This window comes from Podarcis filfolensis, assembly GCF_964270895.1.
Source record: "Podarcis filfolensis genome assembly, chromosome: 9".
Classification (NCBI taxonomy): Eukaryota; Metazoa; Chordata; class Lepidosauria; order Squamata; family Lacertidae; genus Podarcis; species Podarcis filfolensis.
The window spans coordinates 57,216,445-57,235,524 of NC_139610.1; the positions used below are offsets into that span (position 1 = coordinate 57,216,445).

Here is a 19,080-nt window from a genome sequence, read left to right on the forward strand (position 1 = left end):
AGGTGGGTTTGAAAACAATTGCTGCAGGCAGTCCTGGTTAGCTCAAACCATAGTTATCCTAGATGCAAATGTAACATTAACAGTGGTTATGGCCAACCATGGGGATAGACTATAGCTTGATGGTAGACTACATGCTTTGTATACAGAAGGTTCTAGACTCGATCTTAACATTTCTGGTTAAAATAAATAAATCAGGTAGTCAGCAATATGAAAAACCTGGAGACCTGTTGACAGAGTAAACAATATTTCTCAAAATGGACCAATAGCCAGAAATGGCACAAAGTTGCTCTCTGTGTTCATGGGAGATAAGTATTCACATGGGAGACTGGAGAGCAGAAACCCAAACTATGGACTGGAGATAGGAAACAGTGGTTGTTACTCAGCTGTTGAAGGAGATCCAAAAGTTTTCTCATAAAGTAGCACATCTCTTGCAGAGAAACTGCATTCTCGCAGCATCAAACGAGAATGTTTCGTCATGTTATCTGAAGCATGTGTGCTTAGCTCTGAATACTTTATATAATTGGTCTGTAGGCTGAATACACAATTAAACCGGCTGACTGAATATTTTGTCACTGAGAGAAAGCAGTATGGGATGCTAGGAGTGTTATCCTGTTGGATAATGCTCCAATATTGCCGATAACCAGTGACACAGCATTATTTCATTTAAAGAACAATTGAAGGACTTCTTTTGAGGCTGAATGCACAGTAACCTGCACTGCAAAAGATGGTTCTTGAAGGAGTTTCAAGTAAATAAGTATCCCTAACTGAACACTTTCTCTCATCCCTTGCCCTTTCATAGAACTGTAGAGTTGGAAGGAACCTTGGGGTCATCTAGTCCAACCCCATGCAATGCAGGAATCTTTTGCCCAACAGGGGGCTTGAACCCATCGCCCCGCAATTAAGAAGGAGGAGGAAGAGGAGGTGTTTGGACTTGATATTCCACCTTTCACTCCCCTTAAGGAGTCTCAAAGTGGCTAACAATCTCCTTTCCCTTCCTCCCCCACAACACACACTCTGTGAGGGTAGTGAGGCTGAGAGACTCATGCATTTTTAAATTCAAGGCTCAGAGCTTCAACTCCCAGCACAGAAACACACCTGCCCTGTTTACTTCCAAAAGCAGGGAAGGGAGCAAACAGGAGTGTCAGCTTGCAATACAACTGTTCCTGTCTGCCTAGCCTATTGCACGACGTTATCATGTGAGCTAGCACTAAAGAAATAAAGCAGACAAGGTTCAGCAGGAAAGGTACCTCTGGTGTCATAACATCAGCTTGATAATGTCAGCAGGCTTTCTCAGCCTTCTCAGAGCTTCCCTGGGAATGGAGGGTTCCTCTGTCTGCTGGAATTATGCACAGCTACTTGTTCTCACCCTAGATTCTGAAGCTCCTCTTCTACATCACTGTGCCCCAAGTGGCGGCGCTGATCCTGCTGGCAGCTCATCCTCCTTTCTTCCATCTCGGCTATGCCCATCCGTAGCACCTGTTGCGGCTCCTCTTCAGGGTACCACTGGCCAGAGGAAGAAAGAGGTGGGAGGCAGGGAACAAATGGGCATCCTTTTGCTTCGGCTTCTGCCTCCCTTCTGTGGACAACAGGAAATCTCTACAACGCAAGCAAGCATGCAAGCAAGCTGTTTCTGCTGCTGCTTGGAGTGAATGAGGAAGTGAAAAATGAGTCCCTCCCTGCTTACACCAAAGTGCCCTCCCTTGCCTCTCCAGTTCAGGCGGAGAATGCCGCCCGGGCTGTTCCGCCTCTCCTGCTGTCATCACTCACTACAATGCTGGGAATGTGTATATACGGAACTAGCATTGCCTGAGCAAGTATTTGTCTCCAAGATTGTGTCTGTGCACATGCATGTGTGAAAGAGAACACTTGCCGCTTTGCATAACCATTTGTGCCTCCCTGCATGTATGATTTTGCTATTGAAGAGTCCTGGAAGGTAAAATGTCAGCCTGGATTTTGTTTGTTTGTTTGACATCATAATATGTGCACACAGTGAAGCAATTGCCTGGTGGTGTCAACATACACCCAGTCTCACTCAGCGCTCTACTCAGACCATATTCTGATGTTCCCAGGGTTCTGCAACTTGGATGTCACCCTGGGAGCAAAGCAGCTTGAAACTTTCTTAAGGGTTTCTTTTGCAGAAGAATTCTTTTGGAGAATTGTCTGGAGCCAGGTTGGCCAATGAGATGCCCTCCCGTGCCCTGAACCCCTGACCTACCTGGCAGCAAATCACCATGCCAAAGTTCAAAGTCCGAGAGCCAATCCACACAAGTCCAAAGGTCAGGAACTGCAGTTCAGGGTCAATCCAAATAGCCAAATCTGAAGTCTAGCAGTCAGGATACAGTCCAAAGTCAAACCCAAAGCACAATCCCATAGAGGTCCAGGAGCACCCAAGGCAAAGTTCATCAACATCAGCAGTTGAGCAGACCCAGCACCTGAGCTCTGCTTCCCTTTTGCACTTTGCATGTTGATTGCAGCATCTGGGCTCGATGAGGCATATGGCCCTCAGCTGCTTCAAGCCCACTCCAGTTGAGGTATCAAACCCCTCCTCCCAGAGCTAGCAAGTCCCACCTGGCCAACTAAGGAGCTGAGCTCTGGGTCCTTGCCTGCTTCAGCCTCCTAGAGTGCCCCTCCTACTGCTCCCTACACCTTAGTGCCCACCATGTTCATGGAGACAGGGGCCCCTCCAATGATGGGTTCTTCTGCTGTGCATTGACCCCCATCCCCTCACCATCCTCTGTCACCATGTATTTCTTTCTCCATCCCCTGCTTGCCCCAGTGTGTCCTAGTTCCAGTGACATCTCTTGCTGGGTCATCTCTCTTCCTCCTTCCCATCACCCTGCCAGTTCATGACATCTGGATGTTGAGTTCCAGCTTCCATCATCCCTGATCATTGGCCATGTTTGCTGGGGCTGATGGAAATTATAGTCCAATAACATCTGGAGGACACAACTTTGGTTATCTCTGGCCTAGAGCGCTAGGCTAGGATCAGTGAAAACCAAGATTTAAATCTACGCACAGCCCTAAAGACCATGCGGATAGCCTCAGACAAGCCATAATCTTACCACCTAGTCTACCTTGCTTGGTTGTTTTGCGGACAAAAAGAGACAAGCTTAAGAGTGCCAGCATGAAACCATGGAAGAACAATGGGATGCAAATGCATTAATTCAAGAAAATGGACTTCTTTGTGAGGCTCTGTGTAAGACCAAAATAGCCAGTATGGATGCTTCTAGACTGAGAATTTTTGAGGTGTGCCAGGCATGCTGATTCAGCAACCAGGCACACCACATGAGGATCAAACAGCTTAAAGAGCAAACTAAAGTGGCACAGCAGGAAAGAACGACTCTAGTAAATGAAAGTGGCACATTCCTCCCTGCCAACTTGGAATTTGTGTTCCCTGAGGTAGCTTCATCTTTTCTTTCACTTCTAGTTTAGCACTTTAACTTTCTTAAAAGGAATGAGGAACAAGCCATAAAGTTTCTGTCTGCCAAGATGAGGTCTCATTAGCTTACAGTCTCCTATTAGAGAGGCTGGCCTAGATTGGCGCTGTTTAAACCAGTTGATGCCACAATGTTAGGTAAGCACGCACTGTCTCTTAGACTGCTGCCCACACATCATCTTGGCTTTCTGCCTTGGCTTTCTCTTCTGCTTTTGAGCTCAGTTTTTATCCTCTTGTGACCTGTAGCTCTGGTGGGCACCACTCTTGTTACAGTCAACACACACAGTGTGCTCCCTCAGGTGAGCTGCTAATTAGGCATTGGACCTGATTTCCTTACAGCAGAGGTTCTCAAACTGGGCCACGCTTTCAGAATAAAAATTTCCAATATGTGCTTGGATCTCTCCTGCAAAATACTGGTGGTCTGGAGTAGACATACACAAACACCTGTCTTATCTTAAACAGAGTCAAACCTAACCCACCACCAAGTCACAAGCAGCCTGCAGTTTAAAATAACCCAATTCCATCTCGCATTTCTAGAGTTTTCAGGGTGTTTGTACGGGTTTTGTTTGTTTGTTTCTGTTTATTTTATGTGATTTAATTCTGCTTGTGATGTCAGATTGCTGCCTGCAAATGTCCTGTGATAGACAAACAGACAGACAGACAGACAGACAGACAGAGAGCACCAAAGTGAACTCATAGAAGATGATGTATTTTGAAGTCTGCCAGCTTTATCCTCTTTTAGGCAGCATGGTAAAGCAGGTCTGGTTCACCAGTCAAATTTTATGTATTGGATGTTCCAATCTCCAAGTGGTAAGAAATTTCAGGTGCACCAACACATACCTCTGGTTTGGAATGAAGGTCCTTGGAATGCAGGTCACTGGAGATGATGGTGTCATCATGATTTATGATTTTATTTACACAAAAATGCATGCTGAACATAAGATGAAACTACTCACAGCATTAACATACTGACAGAGCTTGTTCCCCATTAGGTTTCCAGGGGGATCTCCAGAGCCATAGTTTTGGATTCAGTACAGAGAGCAAGTCCAGATTAGTAGCTCTTCCCAGCCCAGTGGTGTAGCAACGTAAGGTGGTACCCGGTGCGGAAAATTTCTTGTCACCCCCCTCCACATTGAAATTATTAAAAGAAGAGAACGTAAGATACTTACAGTTGCAAGTGTTATTTTCTGCTTTATTTACTTAACATTGTGAGCATAAGCACTTAAACCCTTTTTTTCGTTATGGGAATTCCTTATGAATGATTTTTTTTTACTTAATTTCACTATTTTGCAGCTTTGGCTTAACATACAAATACAAACAAATAGCCTATATCATAACACTTACATTACTTACCAAGCTCAATATCATAGAGAAGAGGATGATCACAATGAATCAATGAACTAAAAAAATGTAACAAAAATAAACTCAGCATGGCACTTATAAGCTTCAGTAATAATGCACAACTAACTCAACAGAATGACATGGGGTGACTGACAGGCATGGCAGCGGATAGGATTGGTTGCGGGTTGAGTGATAATGAATCACCAGTTGTTTACGTCTTGCTCGTGTACAAACTGCAGAGACAGACTTCGGCGAATCGGCGGACAGAAACACCCCCTCCCTTTCCTTATCCATACGCTCTCCACTACACAGCGTCGAGTTCAGCTGCATTTTGTTGCATTTGTTGACTGAACTAAAAAGTTTCAATACGTATTATGTTGACTTGTTGAGGTTAATTAATTGTCAGATGAAGTTATTAAACTCATTTTAAATAATAGTTTTTTCCAAAAAAAAGTGTTGTGAGCCCCCCCCCCCCAAAATGTCCAGAAGTGTCCAGATTGTGCTCCCTAGTCAAGGCCACCCCCCTGCTCTGGAAGTCCTCCTGGCAGCACCAGCCCTTCCTTCCTTCCTTCCTTCCTTCCTTCCTTCCTTCCTTCCTTCCTTCCTTCCTTCCTTCTCTCTCCCCCCTCACCTTTCTCACAAAACTACCTCCCTTTCCTCTCTCAGCAACACCAACACAAAAACATGTGCGTGAGGAAAAGTCTCTCACCTCAAAAAAACTTTGTGAGGGGAAGAGAGAGAGAGGAAGAGAGAAGGGGGGGTTAAGGTTTGCTGAGTCTGGTCCTTCCACTGGTTGGGGAGAAGGATGGGGGAGGCTGTCCCCAATCTGAAAACACAATGGCTCTTCCCTCCTCCCCCTTCACTGTCCCTTCCTGCCGCTACTGTACCTCAGAGCAGCTTGTTATTGGTCCTGGGGAAGGCAGAGAGGTGGTGGGGAGAGGAAACGGGACACTTTTTTCTCCCCCCCCCTTTCCTTGGGCAAAGCCAGGAGACCCAACAATGTCCAAACCAAGACCAGGGAAACTTTTATTCTTAGCAGAGTGAAGCAGCGCCGGCGCACCTGACGAACGGCACAGGCACATGCTCTCCTGCTGCCGCTGCCGTTGCCGCTGCCGCCGCTCCTGCTCCTGCTCCTGCCTCGGCTTCTTGGCTTCCTTATCAGCTCAAGGAATCCAGACGCCGCTGGAGAGAAAGATGGAGGGAGATGGAAATGGAGGAGCCTGCCGCCGCCGCAAGAAGCGAGAGCGCTCCACAAAGAGGAGAGCAAACTTGGGCCGCTCATGAGGGCACCCCTGACGGGAACCTTCCTCACCACCCCCTAACTATGGCCATGTATGTCACCCCCCTCAGTGATGACACCCATGGCAGCCTGCACCCACCGCACCCTCTTCCTATGCCATTGTCCCAGCCTAGTCCAAGACTGGGCTGGTCCCAGGTCTATTGTTCTCCTGACATAATTCCCAGCTGGAAGGGGAAAACCTGCCTTGCCCCTTAGCCGACCTTCTGGAGGCTTCTTCATCTCATAGTTTCTGCAGCAACCAGTCATCTGTACTCTTTAGTCATACAAAGAGATACTTAACAGATTTGGACCAACTTAACAAAAAGACTGATTTGACCATTCCAGCAGTCTTTTTTCTGCTACATAATCCCACCTTGCATATATAAAACTACAAGCTTGGAGGGCATTTCAAAAATGACACCCAGACTAACCCTCGCCCAGTTCTGTAACTATATACCGTATTTTTCACTCCATAAGACGCACCAGACCATAAGACGCACCTAGTTTTTGGAGGAGGGAAACAAGAAAAAAAAATTCTGAATCTCAGAATCGCTGCGCAGCGAAAGCAGTGATCCCTCTTGCTGTTCTGGCTTCTGGGATAGCTGTGCAGCCTGCATTCGCTCCATAAGACGCACACACATTTCCCCTTACTTTTTAGGAGGGAAAAAGTCTTATAGAGTCTTATAGAGCAAAAAATATGGTAATTTGTGATTTTTTAAATTTTCATTTCTTAGAGAAATGGCAACAAATAATATGCAGTAATAATATGAAGTAACTCAGTTTAGGAGGCATTTCCCACTACAGAGGTGAAATCTTTGAAGTGGACAGAGAAATCAGAACTGACGGCATTCTGATAAGCCACAAAAAGTTCATGCCACAACAAATTTTCTAGTCATTAATGCCCTGCAAAACTCTTTTTGCTGGAGCAGACTAATACAGGTACCCGTCTGTCCATTTGCTAAGTACTTCCGATCAAGGGTGAAATTTCACAGGGCTAGCTTGAGGCCTGATCATTTAAGTGCATCGTGCTTCAAATACCAACCAAAATTCAATCTGTACTGACACACGGCTTTCTAGCAGCAGGAGATTTGTTGGCCTCCATCCCAAAGGCACAGTTTATCTGAGAGGTTATTCCTTGGAAAGAGAAAAGTGAGGGTGCCAGGTGCATCCATCATAACAACCAGTGCCACTAGAAAGCAACAAATATATTTACAGGGCACAAGCATGGAGTTAGAAAGTCTCTACCTAGCCCAACCTCCTGCTCAATGCAGGCTCACCAATGGAGGGCACAACTAAAGCATCTCTGTGCTGGTCCCGAGGGTTAACCATGCGGCGAGGTCCGAGTCCAGTCCGAGGTCTGGGGTATGGAGGCTGTCCATCAAAACTGAAGCAGGGCCCAAGGCAGGGAGTCGGGTGAGGTCAGGAACTCTGGCAGAAGAGCAGGACAGGGTGCAGGCAGGAACAGGCTACCAACAATGTTGGTCTCACAACCTGTGACTGGGGCTGGCTGGTTTTTATCTGCCCCGAGGCATAGGGTGGCCCCGATCCACAGGTGATTTGCCTCTCCTGGCCTGGAGGTGAGCACTCCTCCTGCGGGAACTTAGTTCCCTCCACCTCTCTGCCCTGAGCCTCTGCAACTCAGAAGAGGCTGGAGGGTTACTGGACCCAGAGGCAACCTCAGCTTCCGCTGACGGGGCTGAGAGTGGAGCACCTGCAGGCAATGGGTCCTCCATCACCTCAGGAGCCAGAGCAGACTCAGCTGGTGCCTGCACCTGAGGATCCAGCACAGGTGAAGACCCTTCAGGCTCATGTCCCAGCCCTGGCTCAGCTAGTTCTGGAGGCGGGGACTCCTGTGCAGGCTGGGATTCCTCAGGTTCAGCCTCCGGGTCCAAATCCCAGGCCATCACAATCTCCTACTGATGACCCTCAATGATGACTGGCAGAGGTTGATCAGTAAAGAGACTTGGGTCACATCCAGATCACACCATACATTTAAGGCACCTGGCTTTCCCCCAAAGAATTCCAAGCACTGTGGTTTGCTAAGGATTCTAACTAAGAGTTCTGTGGAGAGTAAACTACAACTCCCAGGATTCTCTCAGAAGGCCCTCGGAGGTGGACCTCAATGTCCGGGCTGATCAATGGGGGAGGAGATGCTCCTCCAAATCTCCACCTTTAGGATCGGTGGAGTGAGGAAACAGGCTCACCTCAGAAAGTTGCTTGGTCCATGATATCCTCTCAGAGTCTAGAACAGGGATGGGTAACCCATAGCCCTCCAGATGTTGTTGGATTCCAATTCCCATCAGTCCCAGCCAGGAACCATAAAATCATAGAATTCTAGAGATGGAAGGATCTCTTTAGTCAGAATCTCATTTCTTGTAACTTGAATCCGCTGATACTGGTCCTACCTTCTGGAGCAGGAGAAAACAAGCTTGCTCCATCTTCCATGTGGCAGCCCTTTAGATATTTGAAGATGGCTATCATATATCCTTTCAGCCTCCTCTCTTCCAAGCTAAACATACCCAAAATCCCTTAACCATTCCTCATTAGGCTTGGTTTCCAAACCTCCTTTGCACACATTTCAGTTGTCAATACCCAGGGCTATTTTTTCATCCGGAACTCACAGAAAATCACTTCTGGCACCTCTTAGGTGGGCACCATTGCCATTGTAAGAGAAAAAGGGAGGCATTCATGGTGAGTTCTGGCACCTTTTTCTAGAAAAATAGCACTGTCAGTATCCTTTTTAAATTGCAGTGCCCAGAACTGGACACAGTATTCCAGGTGTGGTCTGAGCAAGGCAGAATATGATGGTGGGAACTGTAGTCCAGCAACAACAGAAGGGCCACAGTTTTTCCAGCCGTTCTCTAGTGTGTCTCCTCATAACCAGGTATTCCATTGTTTCCACGATCTGGGAGAGCTACAAGAATGTAAGGACAACCCTACTGGACAACCCCAAAGGTCTATCAACTCTAGCTGTTCTGTTATTATTGCTTCTGGGGTTTAAAATATTGTTATGTGCAGCCCAAAACATTAGGAACATGAGAAGAACCCTGCCTGATAAGGCCAAAGGCCCATGAAGTTCTCACAGTGGCCAACCAGATGCCTATGGGAAGCCCGCAAGCAGGACATAAGTACAACACAATTACAGACCACTTGTAATTCTCAGCAAGTGGTATTCAAACGTATGCCGCCTTCAACAGTGGGCATAGACTGGGCAGGCTTCCAGTGAGGAACAGTCAGCCTTGATACTGGGTGTTATTGCTGGCCTGACCTAGCTCTCACAGAGGCCTTCCTCCTGCCAGCTTCTCCCACTGGCCTTAGTCCCAGGAACTTGCAGCTCCTGATTCTCCCCCTCACTAGCTCCCTTAAGGCCGAATAAGGTGTGGCAGTAAACACATCTTTAGCAATCAAGTTGGGTTTTTAAAAATAACAGCAACAGGTGTGGGGCTGAGTGTGTGTGTCTTTTTATGAAGACCATAGAGTGTGGGTGGGTTTCCCCTGCCACCTTTCCCCTGCCATGGTCCTGATGAAAATCCAACACACACACACACCCAACACAGCCACAGTTAGCCTTGAACAGGAAAGCTCTTATTAAAGCTATGGATGTCTAGCAGCAGTCAGGGCTAATTGCAGCTGTGGGAAGGGAGATTTTCGTTAGAACCACAGCAAGAGAGGAAAGCACATTTCCTCTGCACCTGCTACAGTCCCCATGAAAAGCACCACACACTTACTATTAATTTTTTTAAAAAAAGAAAAAGGAACTTAAACTGACCCAATGGTTCAAGATGCATTTAGGAAAGCACTGTTTGGCCCTTAGAAGCTGCATAACGGCCAGCATCACAGTTGCAATTTTGCATAGGACAAAAATTGAAGCATGCATTACCCCACCAGCAGCCTGATATGGAATAATGGCAGGAACTCTGCATATGCTCCCTAGTCTAGTATCTGCATAAGTAAATTGTTCCTAAAATTCAAAATTAGTTGTGGTGGTCGTTATGAGGGGGCAGGAAGGTTGTAGAATATTTCTTTTACAAAGCAGTGAAGTACAGGCCCTCAAAGCAATGCTAGAGAACCAACTCATGAAATTCCTAGCAGAGTGGAATTCCCGCCCAGCATATGACATCCCACCCTCTTTTGTCTGCTGGTCTCCCGTTCTACCTTGTCAGACTAGCAGAGGCAGCCTGCGGAGAAATCAACTCCCTTGCATAGGGCTGTGGTTATGGCTCCACCCTAATGGGGAAATGGAAGTTGCATGAGTAGTTGAGTAAAGAGGACATAGTGTGTTGATTCCGTCTGATCAGAGTCAAGAGGGAAGGAGTTGAGAAACAGGCCATCTCTGTCTCAGGTTGTTTAAATAGTAGCTGCTGCCACACAGTCAGCAAGCCCACTGGCTGGCAAGTCATAAGGATGTAAGAAGAGCCCTGCTGGCACACATCAGGTGCCACTGATGGCATGTGGCATAATAACACATAATGTGTTGTTTGCTGAAATACCTTTACGGTATGCTGCATGGGTAGCTGTTGTTGCTGCTGCTGCCTGTCCCAGGCAGTGCAAAGTCCAGGCAACCCTCCCAATAGTCCCTTTTAAATGCCAGTACACAAGGGACCAACCATTCAGAGTTTAGAGAAGATGTACTGGACTGACTGGATGCCGAGGAGTGGCGGGAGGCATCAGCTGGGGAACCCCCAGGGGAACTCCAGCAGAAGAAGGCTCAGTGCCAGGGGATTGGTGGTGGGATGATAATGAGTGGTCAGAGGGAGAAGAGGGATCTGGGAACTGGGAGGAGGAAGTATTGGAAGCTGAAGAGACAACAGGGTTTAGTGAGCAGGAAGAAGCTGGGGCAGAGAGCAGTGCAGAATCAGAGACAGAAGCGGAAGCTGGAGAGAAGTGGGAGCCATGGGGCTGAATTAGCCAGGGAGTTTCCCCCTCCAGCTCCCCTTCCTCCTGGTCTCCCAGAACACACAGAGAAATGAAGATAGCAGAGCAACAAGAGGCAAGATGACAAAGTCTTAGGCTGCTGTGGAAGGAACTGGTGAGCGGTGGGAAGGCAGGGATCTTCAGTCCTCACAACTGCGAGGAAGTGTTCCTGTGACCACGAGGCATGAGCTTTTTTTGTTTCCTTGAATAAAAAGTTAACTTCACTGACATCGGGTGATTTATTGCTTTATTGCCTGACTCCGACTCCTGACAGAAGATGTCTGTGAGCTATCCTATACCTGCAACAGGATGAGATGGTGCAATCACGAGATGGTAGGGTGGACTATACTACTCCCCCAGACCTCCCTAGAAGGGAAAAATCAGAGGCAGCTGTCATGGAGGAAGGGGTACCACCATGCCCCTGGCCTCCTTTCAGCGGCATTGCTGTGCTTACTAGGAGGGAGAGGGGTGAAGCAGTGGGGAGGTTGACATGGTGCAAGTGCACTTTTGGAGCCAATCCAATGTGTTTGCACCATGCCAATCCCCCCACAACACACACCCTTCCCAGTAAGCAACAGCATTAAATGTGCATTAAATGTATGATGTGTATATTTCCAGATTCTAGTGGTATCTCCGTGCTACACATGCTTGCTTTCTGGTGACATAGATGTTGGTTCACCAGCCCAGCTTACTCTTCAGTTCTGTATGGGCATGGCTCAGCCACCATTAATATGTGTGTAACCAGAAACCACAAAGATAACAAGTGGGAATTTGAGACGCCAGTGGCATTTCCAAGCCATTGACAGCTTGGCTGATTATTTAAAGTCGTCAAATGCCACCACTGCTCACTTGCACGAAAGACTTCTAAGAAGAAAAGGGCTCTCATTCCAGAAAGGCATTCAAAAGAGTTAAGAGGCTTTTAAGTCCTGTTGAGCTGTGTCCAGTGCACTGCATGCTGTGTATTCTGACTCACCCATCTTTCTCCGTTCTCCCCCTCACCAGTGCTTGATATGAATGACGAATCTCAGCTCTGCTGTCTTCCATTTTGGGTTGAGGCATCTGAGCCATGGTAAAAACCAATACTTTGTCACATTAACACCTGGTGCCAACAGCCTATCAGCATGCCAGTTATAAATAGAGATCCTCTCAAGAGGCATAGGCTTACCTGGAACGGCCATTTGGGAGTATTAAAAGCCATGATTCGTGCTTGTCTATTACTTGGCACGTCTTATTCATTTTCTTTTCCCCTCTGGAGGAGGAGAAGGAGGCAGGAAGTATTTCTTTCAGTACTGTATAATGTGCTTTGTAGGCGAGTTTAAGGGAGCGTTCCTAAGATAATGCACTCTTTGGATCCAGGTGAATCTGTTCAGTACAAACATGATCTTCTGGTGCTCTTCTTGTGATCGCTAAAATTTGCATCGGACTAGGACACCCCACTCCTCATATGCTAATATATGAATGTTATGTCCTAGATTCAAAAAAACTGAGGCACTCTGATGATCACTACTACATTCCTTAAAATCTTTAAGGGATATCAAAAGTCTTCACCCAGAGACTGAATAATCTTGATACATTCAAAACAAATCACTCTGATCTAGAAAGTTATTCATGCATTATTACCATATTTGGGCTGCAAATATATTTCTTCAATTAAAACTGTTCCACTACTGACAATAGACACACCTTACCAGTGCTCATAGTATCTCTTGTTCACAGAAAATTTACTTCTCTCATTGTTTGGATTCCTTTTGTTTTTGTTGTTTAGTTGTTTAGTCGTGTCCAACTCTTCGTGACCCCATGGACCAGAGCATGCCAGGCACTCCTGTCTTCCACTGCCTCCCACAGTTTGGTCTAACTCATGTTAGTAGCTTTGAGAACACTGTCCAACCATCTTGTCCTCTGTCGTCCCATTCTCCTTGTGCCCTCAATCTTTCCCAACATCAGGGTCTTTTCCAGGGAGTCTTCTCTTCTCATGAGGTGGCCAAAATATTGGCACCTCAGTTTCAGGATCTGTCCTTCCAGTGAGCACTCATTGGATTTCTTTAGCATTATTTTAAAATGATTGTCTGTGACCACATCGTCTAGTAGGGACAAAAGGCCATTTAATGTAAAAGGCCACGATTGTGTGCCCCTTTGGGCTCTCAAATCTCAGCAGCACCCCGGGCAATGCTAAAATCTGCCTCTCTCCCTTGGGTCTACAGCATTGTTTTTGTACCACCCTGCAGAGGGCACCCAGGGTGACCGCACCAGTTGTGCTACCCTAAAACTGCCTCTGCCAGCCCACTCCTGCTTGTGATTACCCTTTGTCCTTGAGCAGCAGTGGAGAGCTTTTTCTAACCCAAGGGCCACATCTCCTTCTGAACAAGCTTAGAAGGACCATATGCCAGTGGCAGGTGGGGATAGAGACAAAAGTGAGTGGAGCAATGAGTGTTAATGTTACGTTTTTTTACAGTAGCATAGTTTCTACTCACATTCATGCACCCTTCTCTATCTAGGCAAGCAGGAGACATTATCAGAGTTCAAGGATGCACTGCAGCCAGACAAAAACCACCCAATGAGCTGTAAAGAAGGCCAGTATGGGGTGTGGTTGGAAAGGGAATGTGGTCTATAGAGATAATGTTTGGAGGGATGCATCCAGACCCCACAGAACTGAAGTTCTCCACCTCTGTCCTTGACAAAGGTGTTTTAATGCCAAGGGAGATGGTGACTTGTTACTGGATCACCCATTTTGGAGCCAAATCTAGCAGTCACGTTCTTTATATCAGTCAAAAGCCAATTCCTACTCTCTGCAATTTGATGGCTTGAATTGCCAGTGATGGATAGAAGATTTGGGTCCTATCCCAGAGGTATTCCCAAGTACAGGATGATGTCGTCCAGCAACTCCCATCAGCTCCAGCCAGCATGGCTTAGACAAATTCATGAAAGATAAGTCCATCAATGGCTATAGCCACAATGGTTATGCTCTTCCTCCATATTCAGAGGCAGTCACCACAGGAGAGAGGAGTGCAATTGTGCTCAGGTCCCACAAGTTTCCCATGGGAATCTGGTTGGACACAATGGGAAGAGAATGCTGAACTAGATAAGCCATTGACCTGATCCATCAGGCTCTTATGTTCTTAATGTTCAGGGGTGATGGGAATTGTAGTCCAGCAAGGACTAAATGGCTATCCCTTCTCTAGACTGCTGAGGTAGGAACTGGGAAACCAAGCTTAAAATTCCCAATGGACCCTGCAGCTTATTGGTTTGATACTGTCCTGGTTTGCACATAATGCTAAGGCAAGTGTGAGTCGTCCCACAGATGAACAAACCAACCATGGCTTGTTACTCCAATACTTGGCTTGATTTCCAGTTGCTCTTGCCTCACACGTCTGGGTTGGGCTGGTCAAAGAAACCATGGTCCATAAAGAGTGCTAGGTTCACACGTAACACATAAAACAAACCAAGGTTCATAAATCAACCATGGTTTTATTTCATGCCTTGGTGGCCGTAAACAAACCATAGGTAAGCTGCCAGGCAGGGCTTACACATTATGCTAAACCATAGTTTAATAAACAACAGCTTAATAAAACATGGTTTGGCATTATGTGCCAATTAGGCCAATGAGTTAGGCTGCAATCCTAACCCCACTTACCTGGGAGTAAGCCCCACTAAATTCAATAGGACTTACTTCTAAGTAGATATAGCCTTACAGGGTTGCTGGGAGGATAAAATGGGGGTTAAGCCATGGGTGCCATCCTGAGCTCTTTGGAAGAAGGGTTGCAGTGAAAATGTAATTGAAATACCATCTTGCTGAATGAAGGGCTTTGTTAGTTTAATCACTGGTGTAGGTGAGCTGAGCATGAAGTGATGCTTCCCTTTCTCGCCCTTGTCCTTGCCCCCCACCCCCCCGCCCAATCCAGTGTGATCCAGTCCTCTTCCTTTGGTTATTTATTATCACATAGGTGATAACAGCTGCTCAAGGGCCCCACGTGGCCGACATGCTCGCTTTCTGCCAACAGGTCAGCCAGTCCATCAACCCTCCTTTTTTTTATTTTTACGGCATCTATTCATAGCAGATCTCTCGACCCACTTCAGAAGAGTTATAATTAGACTGCATTAAACCCCATTCAGATAAACAAAACACAGATGGCACACAAGCAAGGGAGCCACAGAGACTCATTCTTATGGGCAAATAAGGCAGGGTGGCTTGGCTGCAGAGGCTCCTGTCCAAAGCCCAGCTTGCCTGGTTTGATATAGGGAAACTGAAGCCTCTACCCTCCTCCTCCTCCTCCCAGGTACAGCTTAGCCCAATTTGGTCTGTTCATCGAAGGGAAGTGTTTGTTTTCATTATATTTGCAGCGAGGCAAGTGGCTATGGCAACATTAAACAGATCAGGTTTCAGTTCCTTGTTGGAGGGACTATTTAAAGCCTGCCTGGCCCCTTCGTGGTCACTGCTGTAGGGTCTTTTGTTCAGGTCACTGCTGCTCAGTCATTCATGTGCACGCCTAAGGGCTCAGAGAGCTAATAACAATGTTATTGCTGTTGTTGTTGTTACCTGCCTTGGTGCTCTTTCAAAAGAAATGCAGGAAATGATGCTGCTGCTGAACTGGGAGGTGAATAACATCTTCGTTCCCTCAGCACCTCCAGCATCTGCCTCCATGACAAGGGCTTAGAGAGGTGGAGGCGGCGGCAGCAGCCACCCAGCAAGGAAGTTCTCCTGGCCTGTGTGGGTCAACCATCTAGCATCCTAGCGGCTTCCAAAGGCCAGGAGACTCAGCTGCAGAATAACACTTGTCAAAACATCAGAGAATGGTTGGGGTGGGCATACGGGACCTTACATACACCTCTACTCTGCTTCCATTACTTTTGTATCGTTGTGTGGTTTATTGTGTTTTAAACATATTGTAAGGCACCTCGAGAACTTTGGTTAGGTGGTACTAGTATGGGGTAATGTCAGGGCAGTCTTAAGCATATCTGGTGCCATGGTGCAAAGATCCCTCTGACAGCGCCCCCCCCCCCCCCGTTTCTCAGAGTTGCCGACCTTTTTTAGGGAGGACAGCACTGCCAGCAACATGCCCAGCTTTGTGGGGCTGGAGGAGGCGGGCAGCAGCTGGAGGGCAGCTCCTCCGGTGGGGAAGAGGTGGAGGCTGGATGCAGTGGCTCCCAGCTCAGCTGGCTGCTTCGTGCAGTGGTGGCCACGGCAGGTGGAGGCTCCGGGTGTGGCGCTGCTTCAGCGCAGCATGGCGGAAGCGGGTGAGGGCAGCGAGCTGATGCCGGGAGGTGCCGTGTCCAGCTTCTGCCTCTTCCCTGGCGCCCTCCAGAACTTGGCGCCCTGGCGCCTTGCACCACTAGCCTCTATGGGTAAGACGCCCCCGGGTAATGTGTTGGAATAGGACTAATCCCCACCAAGCCATGAGTCTCAGTGGGTGATGCTGGGTCAGTGACTACCTCTCAGCCTAGCCTACCTCACAGGTTTGTTGTGAAGATAAAATTGGGGAGAGGTGGAGCATGGAGGAAAAGGTGGTGCATAAATGTAACAAACAAATAAAATACTCCTAAGTACGATGGGAGAAGAGCTCGTCTTTCTTTCAAAAGAAAATGAAGGCAGCACACACACACAGCAATTCACAAAACCCAAAGAACAGTGAAATTATTTGGAAGTACAAAAACAAACTGACAGCCCAGAGTTTCAAAAGGCAGGCTTTAAAACATGGGGTCAGGAACAATCAGTCAGTTAGGTTTTTATTTGCTCCAATGTGTTAATTGATCAGTTAGGGATGATAGCTTAATAGATGAATTAATCACCCAACAATTAAACAAAAGAGCACCCAGAAGAACAGAATGGCAACAGGGCTGACAATAAGGGCAGCCATGCGTCCTACTTTACAAAGAGTGGTCCTCTATTTGAATAGTTGTCAAGTTCAGTTGAAAGATGAAGAATCATAAAAATGGAGAGCAGGAAAAGCCTTGAAGCTGCCCATCAAGAGTGAACACCAAGAGATACAAGAATCTTGCTTCCCAGGTCACCTGGTCACAGCCTTCCCCACTCTGGTGAGGTGTATTGTATTTCCATTTAAAGTGTAGCAAGTATCTATAGATATAAATTTAGCATGGACAGATGTTTGGTGATGGAAAATCCTTTCCCCTGCATGATCCATTTCCTTTTTGGGGGTGGGGAGATGTGTAGGTGGCCACCATGATCACAAGTCCATATGCCAGATCCCCAAATTCCAGCTGTTCTCTATATGGCAAAAGCAAAAGAATGAAGAAGCCAGATAGGCCTCGCTAAGGATGGCATTCGACATCTCACGTTGCCATAGCTGAAGGAAAAGGCTCTTGCCTCTTATATCCACCTGCTGAACTTCAGGCTGTAGGAGAACATGAAGCAGGAGCTCTGAAGCAGATCTAATTAAGTCGGGCAGGTGCAGGCAGGAGGAGATATTCCTCAAGGAACACTCATCTCAGAGCATTCAGGTCTTTCAGTTGAGCCCAGTAACAAAGAGGCAACCAATATACCGGTAGTTGTATCTCACTCCAAAATAGTGACAGTCGGAGGTTCACACAATAAAATGGTGCAACTTTAGGGTTCACATTTCCAGACACAATCCCAAATTTGGATGGTTCCCACTCCATTAGAAGAGTTAAAAAAGAAATGCTTCTTTTCTTGGTCATATGAAAGCACAGGATACTTTGTGAACCGACTGCAAATGGTGTAGCAGAGTTTCTGGCAAGCCTACACCTAAAGACTTTACAGTAACTCTATCTGGATGTATGAGAGAGGACGATCTCCTCAGAAGATTTCATGTGAGCATTTAATCTATCTCATATTTTGCAGGTGATAAAATTTGTTTTTATTAGTCAATATATTCCCCACCCCACCCCATCACATTGGTCCAGAGCAACTTACAAATCCAAAATAGTCTGGAGATGATGGCTCAGAAGTGCAAAAATAAAGATAGCAGTCAACAGCAAATGTGTGAAGAAAACCTAGCGGGTGAATTTGGATGCAGGTTTTATTTGGCGTCAAGAATGAAAATGTTGCACTGGCTCAGCTTCCTGGAAAAGAGATCCAGCGTCAGATCTTGGTATTGAAGTCATCAAATTTAATTTCAGTTGCTGAAATCTATAGGATTCCAGGGGTTAAAAGGGGGATATTGGAGAACCTGCAATATCTGGTATTTTGATTTAAGCTTCTTGAAGGTGTTTACCCCATTTGGGGACTTCCCTGGCTTTTTTTCTGGCCCATGTAGGACCAGTCTGGAAAGTTAGCCTTGGTGAAGACTTGACGCTTTCATCCCCAAAAAAGGTTTTGATTGGAGTTTCCATTGAAATGAGGCTGTATTTTAATGTTTAAATGTTGTATTTTAATCTTGTTTTTAAGTTGCATTTCAATCAATTTGTTTTTGTATCGGGTGTTAGCTGCCCTGAGCCCAGTCTTGGCTAGGGAGGGCGGGGTATAAATAAAAAATTATTATTATTATTATTATTATTATTATTATTATTATTATTATTACTGATAGATCAACTGTTGCAATTATTTCCTTGCATGTTGTTGGAAAGGGCATCCCAACTCCTTTATCTGGACTTTCCAGTGCCCCTTTTCTCTTGGAAGTTTATTAAGTTCATCATTCAACTCATAAATCCTGCATTCACCTAAGCAATGGCTTCCTTGTGGAGCTTCTCCAGACAACTCGTTTATTGAGAATTTATCTTGATTTGTTTGCACAAAACTTATGGGCTCCTCCAGACTTATGGTTATGTCACTGAGACAGTAATAGTGCATTTGTGACTTGGGTCTCCACAACATCATTCTGCTTTATTAGTTGTACTGCAGTGCATCCTCAGTGTTACCGCATTGCTGGTATCTGGAGGGACGCTATTGCACTATACTGCAACCAAAGCAGGTAAAAACAACAACCCCGACACGGAACATTTGTGGTATGAAAAGTTACATGATTTGAGTAGGAAGTTACAGGAGAATACAGTATGTTCGCCCCAAAACTTCTGCAGGTACAAAGAGTACTGAAACAAGAATTCTCCCTGATTGGTTTGTGGGGTGTTCAAATGTCTTCCTGCTAATCATACCACACTTTCTAATGTATTTCCCTGCAAAAAGTCATTTTAAAAAGTG

At 46.3% G+C, this 19,080-nt stretch overlaps 1 protein-coding gene across 2 annotated transcripts in view; it reads right to left on the reverse strand.

The window, feature by feature from the left end:
* Window positions 1-1,668, reverse strand: part of DAPP1 (dual adaptor of phosphotyrosine and 3-phosphoinositides 1) — a 36,068-nt gene extending 34,400 nt beyond the window's left edge. For both annotated transcript variants that reach the window (XM_083571883.1, XM_083571882.1), the window contains exon 1: window positions 1,367-1,668. In XM_083571883.1, the coding sequence (XP_083428009.1) occupies window positions 1,367-1,467 (101 nt within the window). In that variant the 5' untranslated portion in view covers window positions 1,468-1,668. The remainder of the gene's footprint in view (window positions 1-1,366) is intronic.
* Window positions 1,669-19,080: the final 17,412 nt, after the last annotated feature.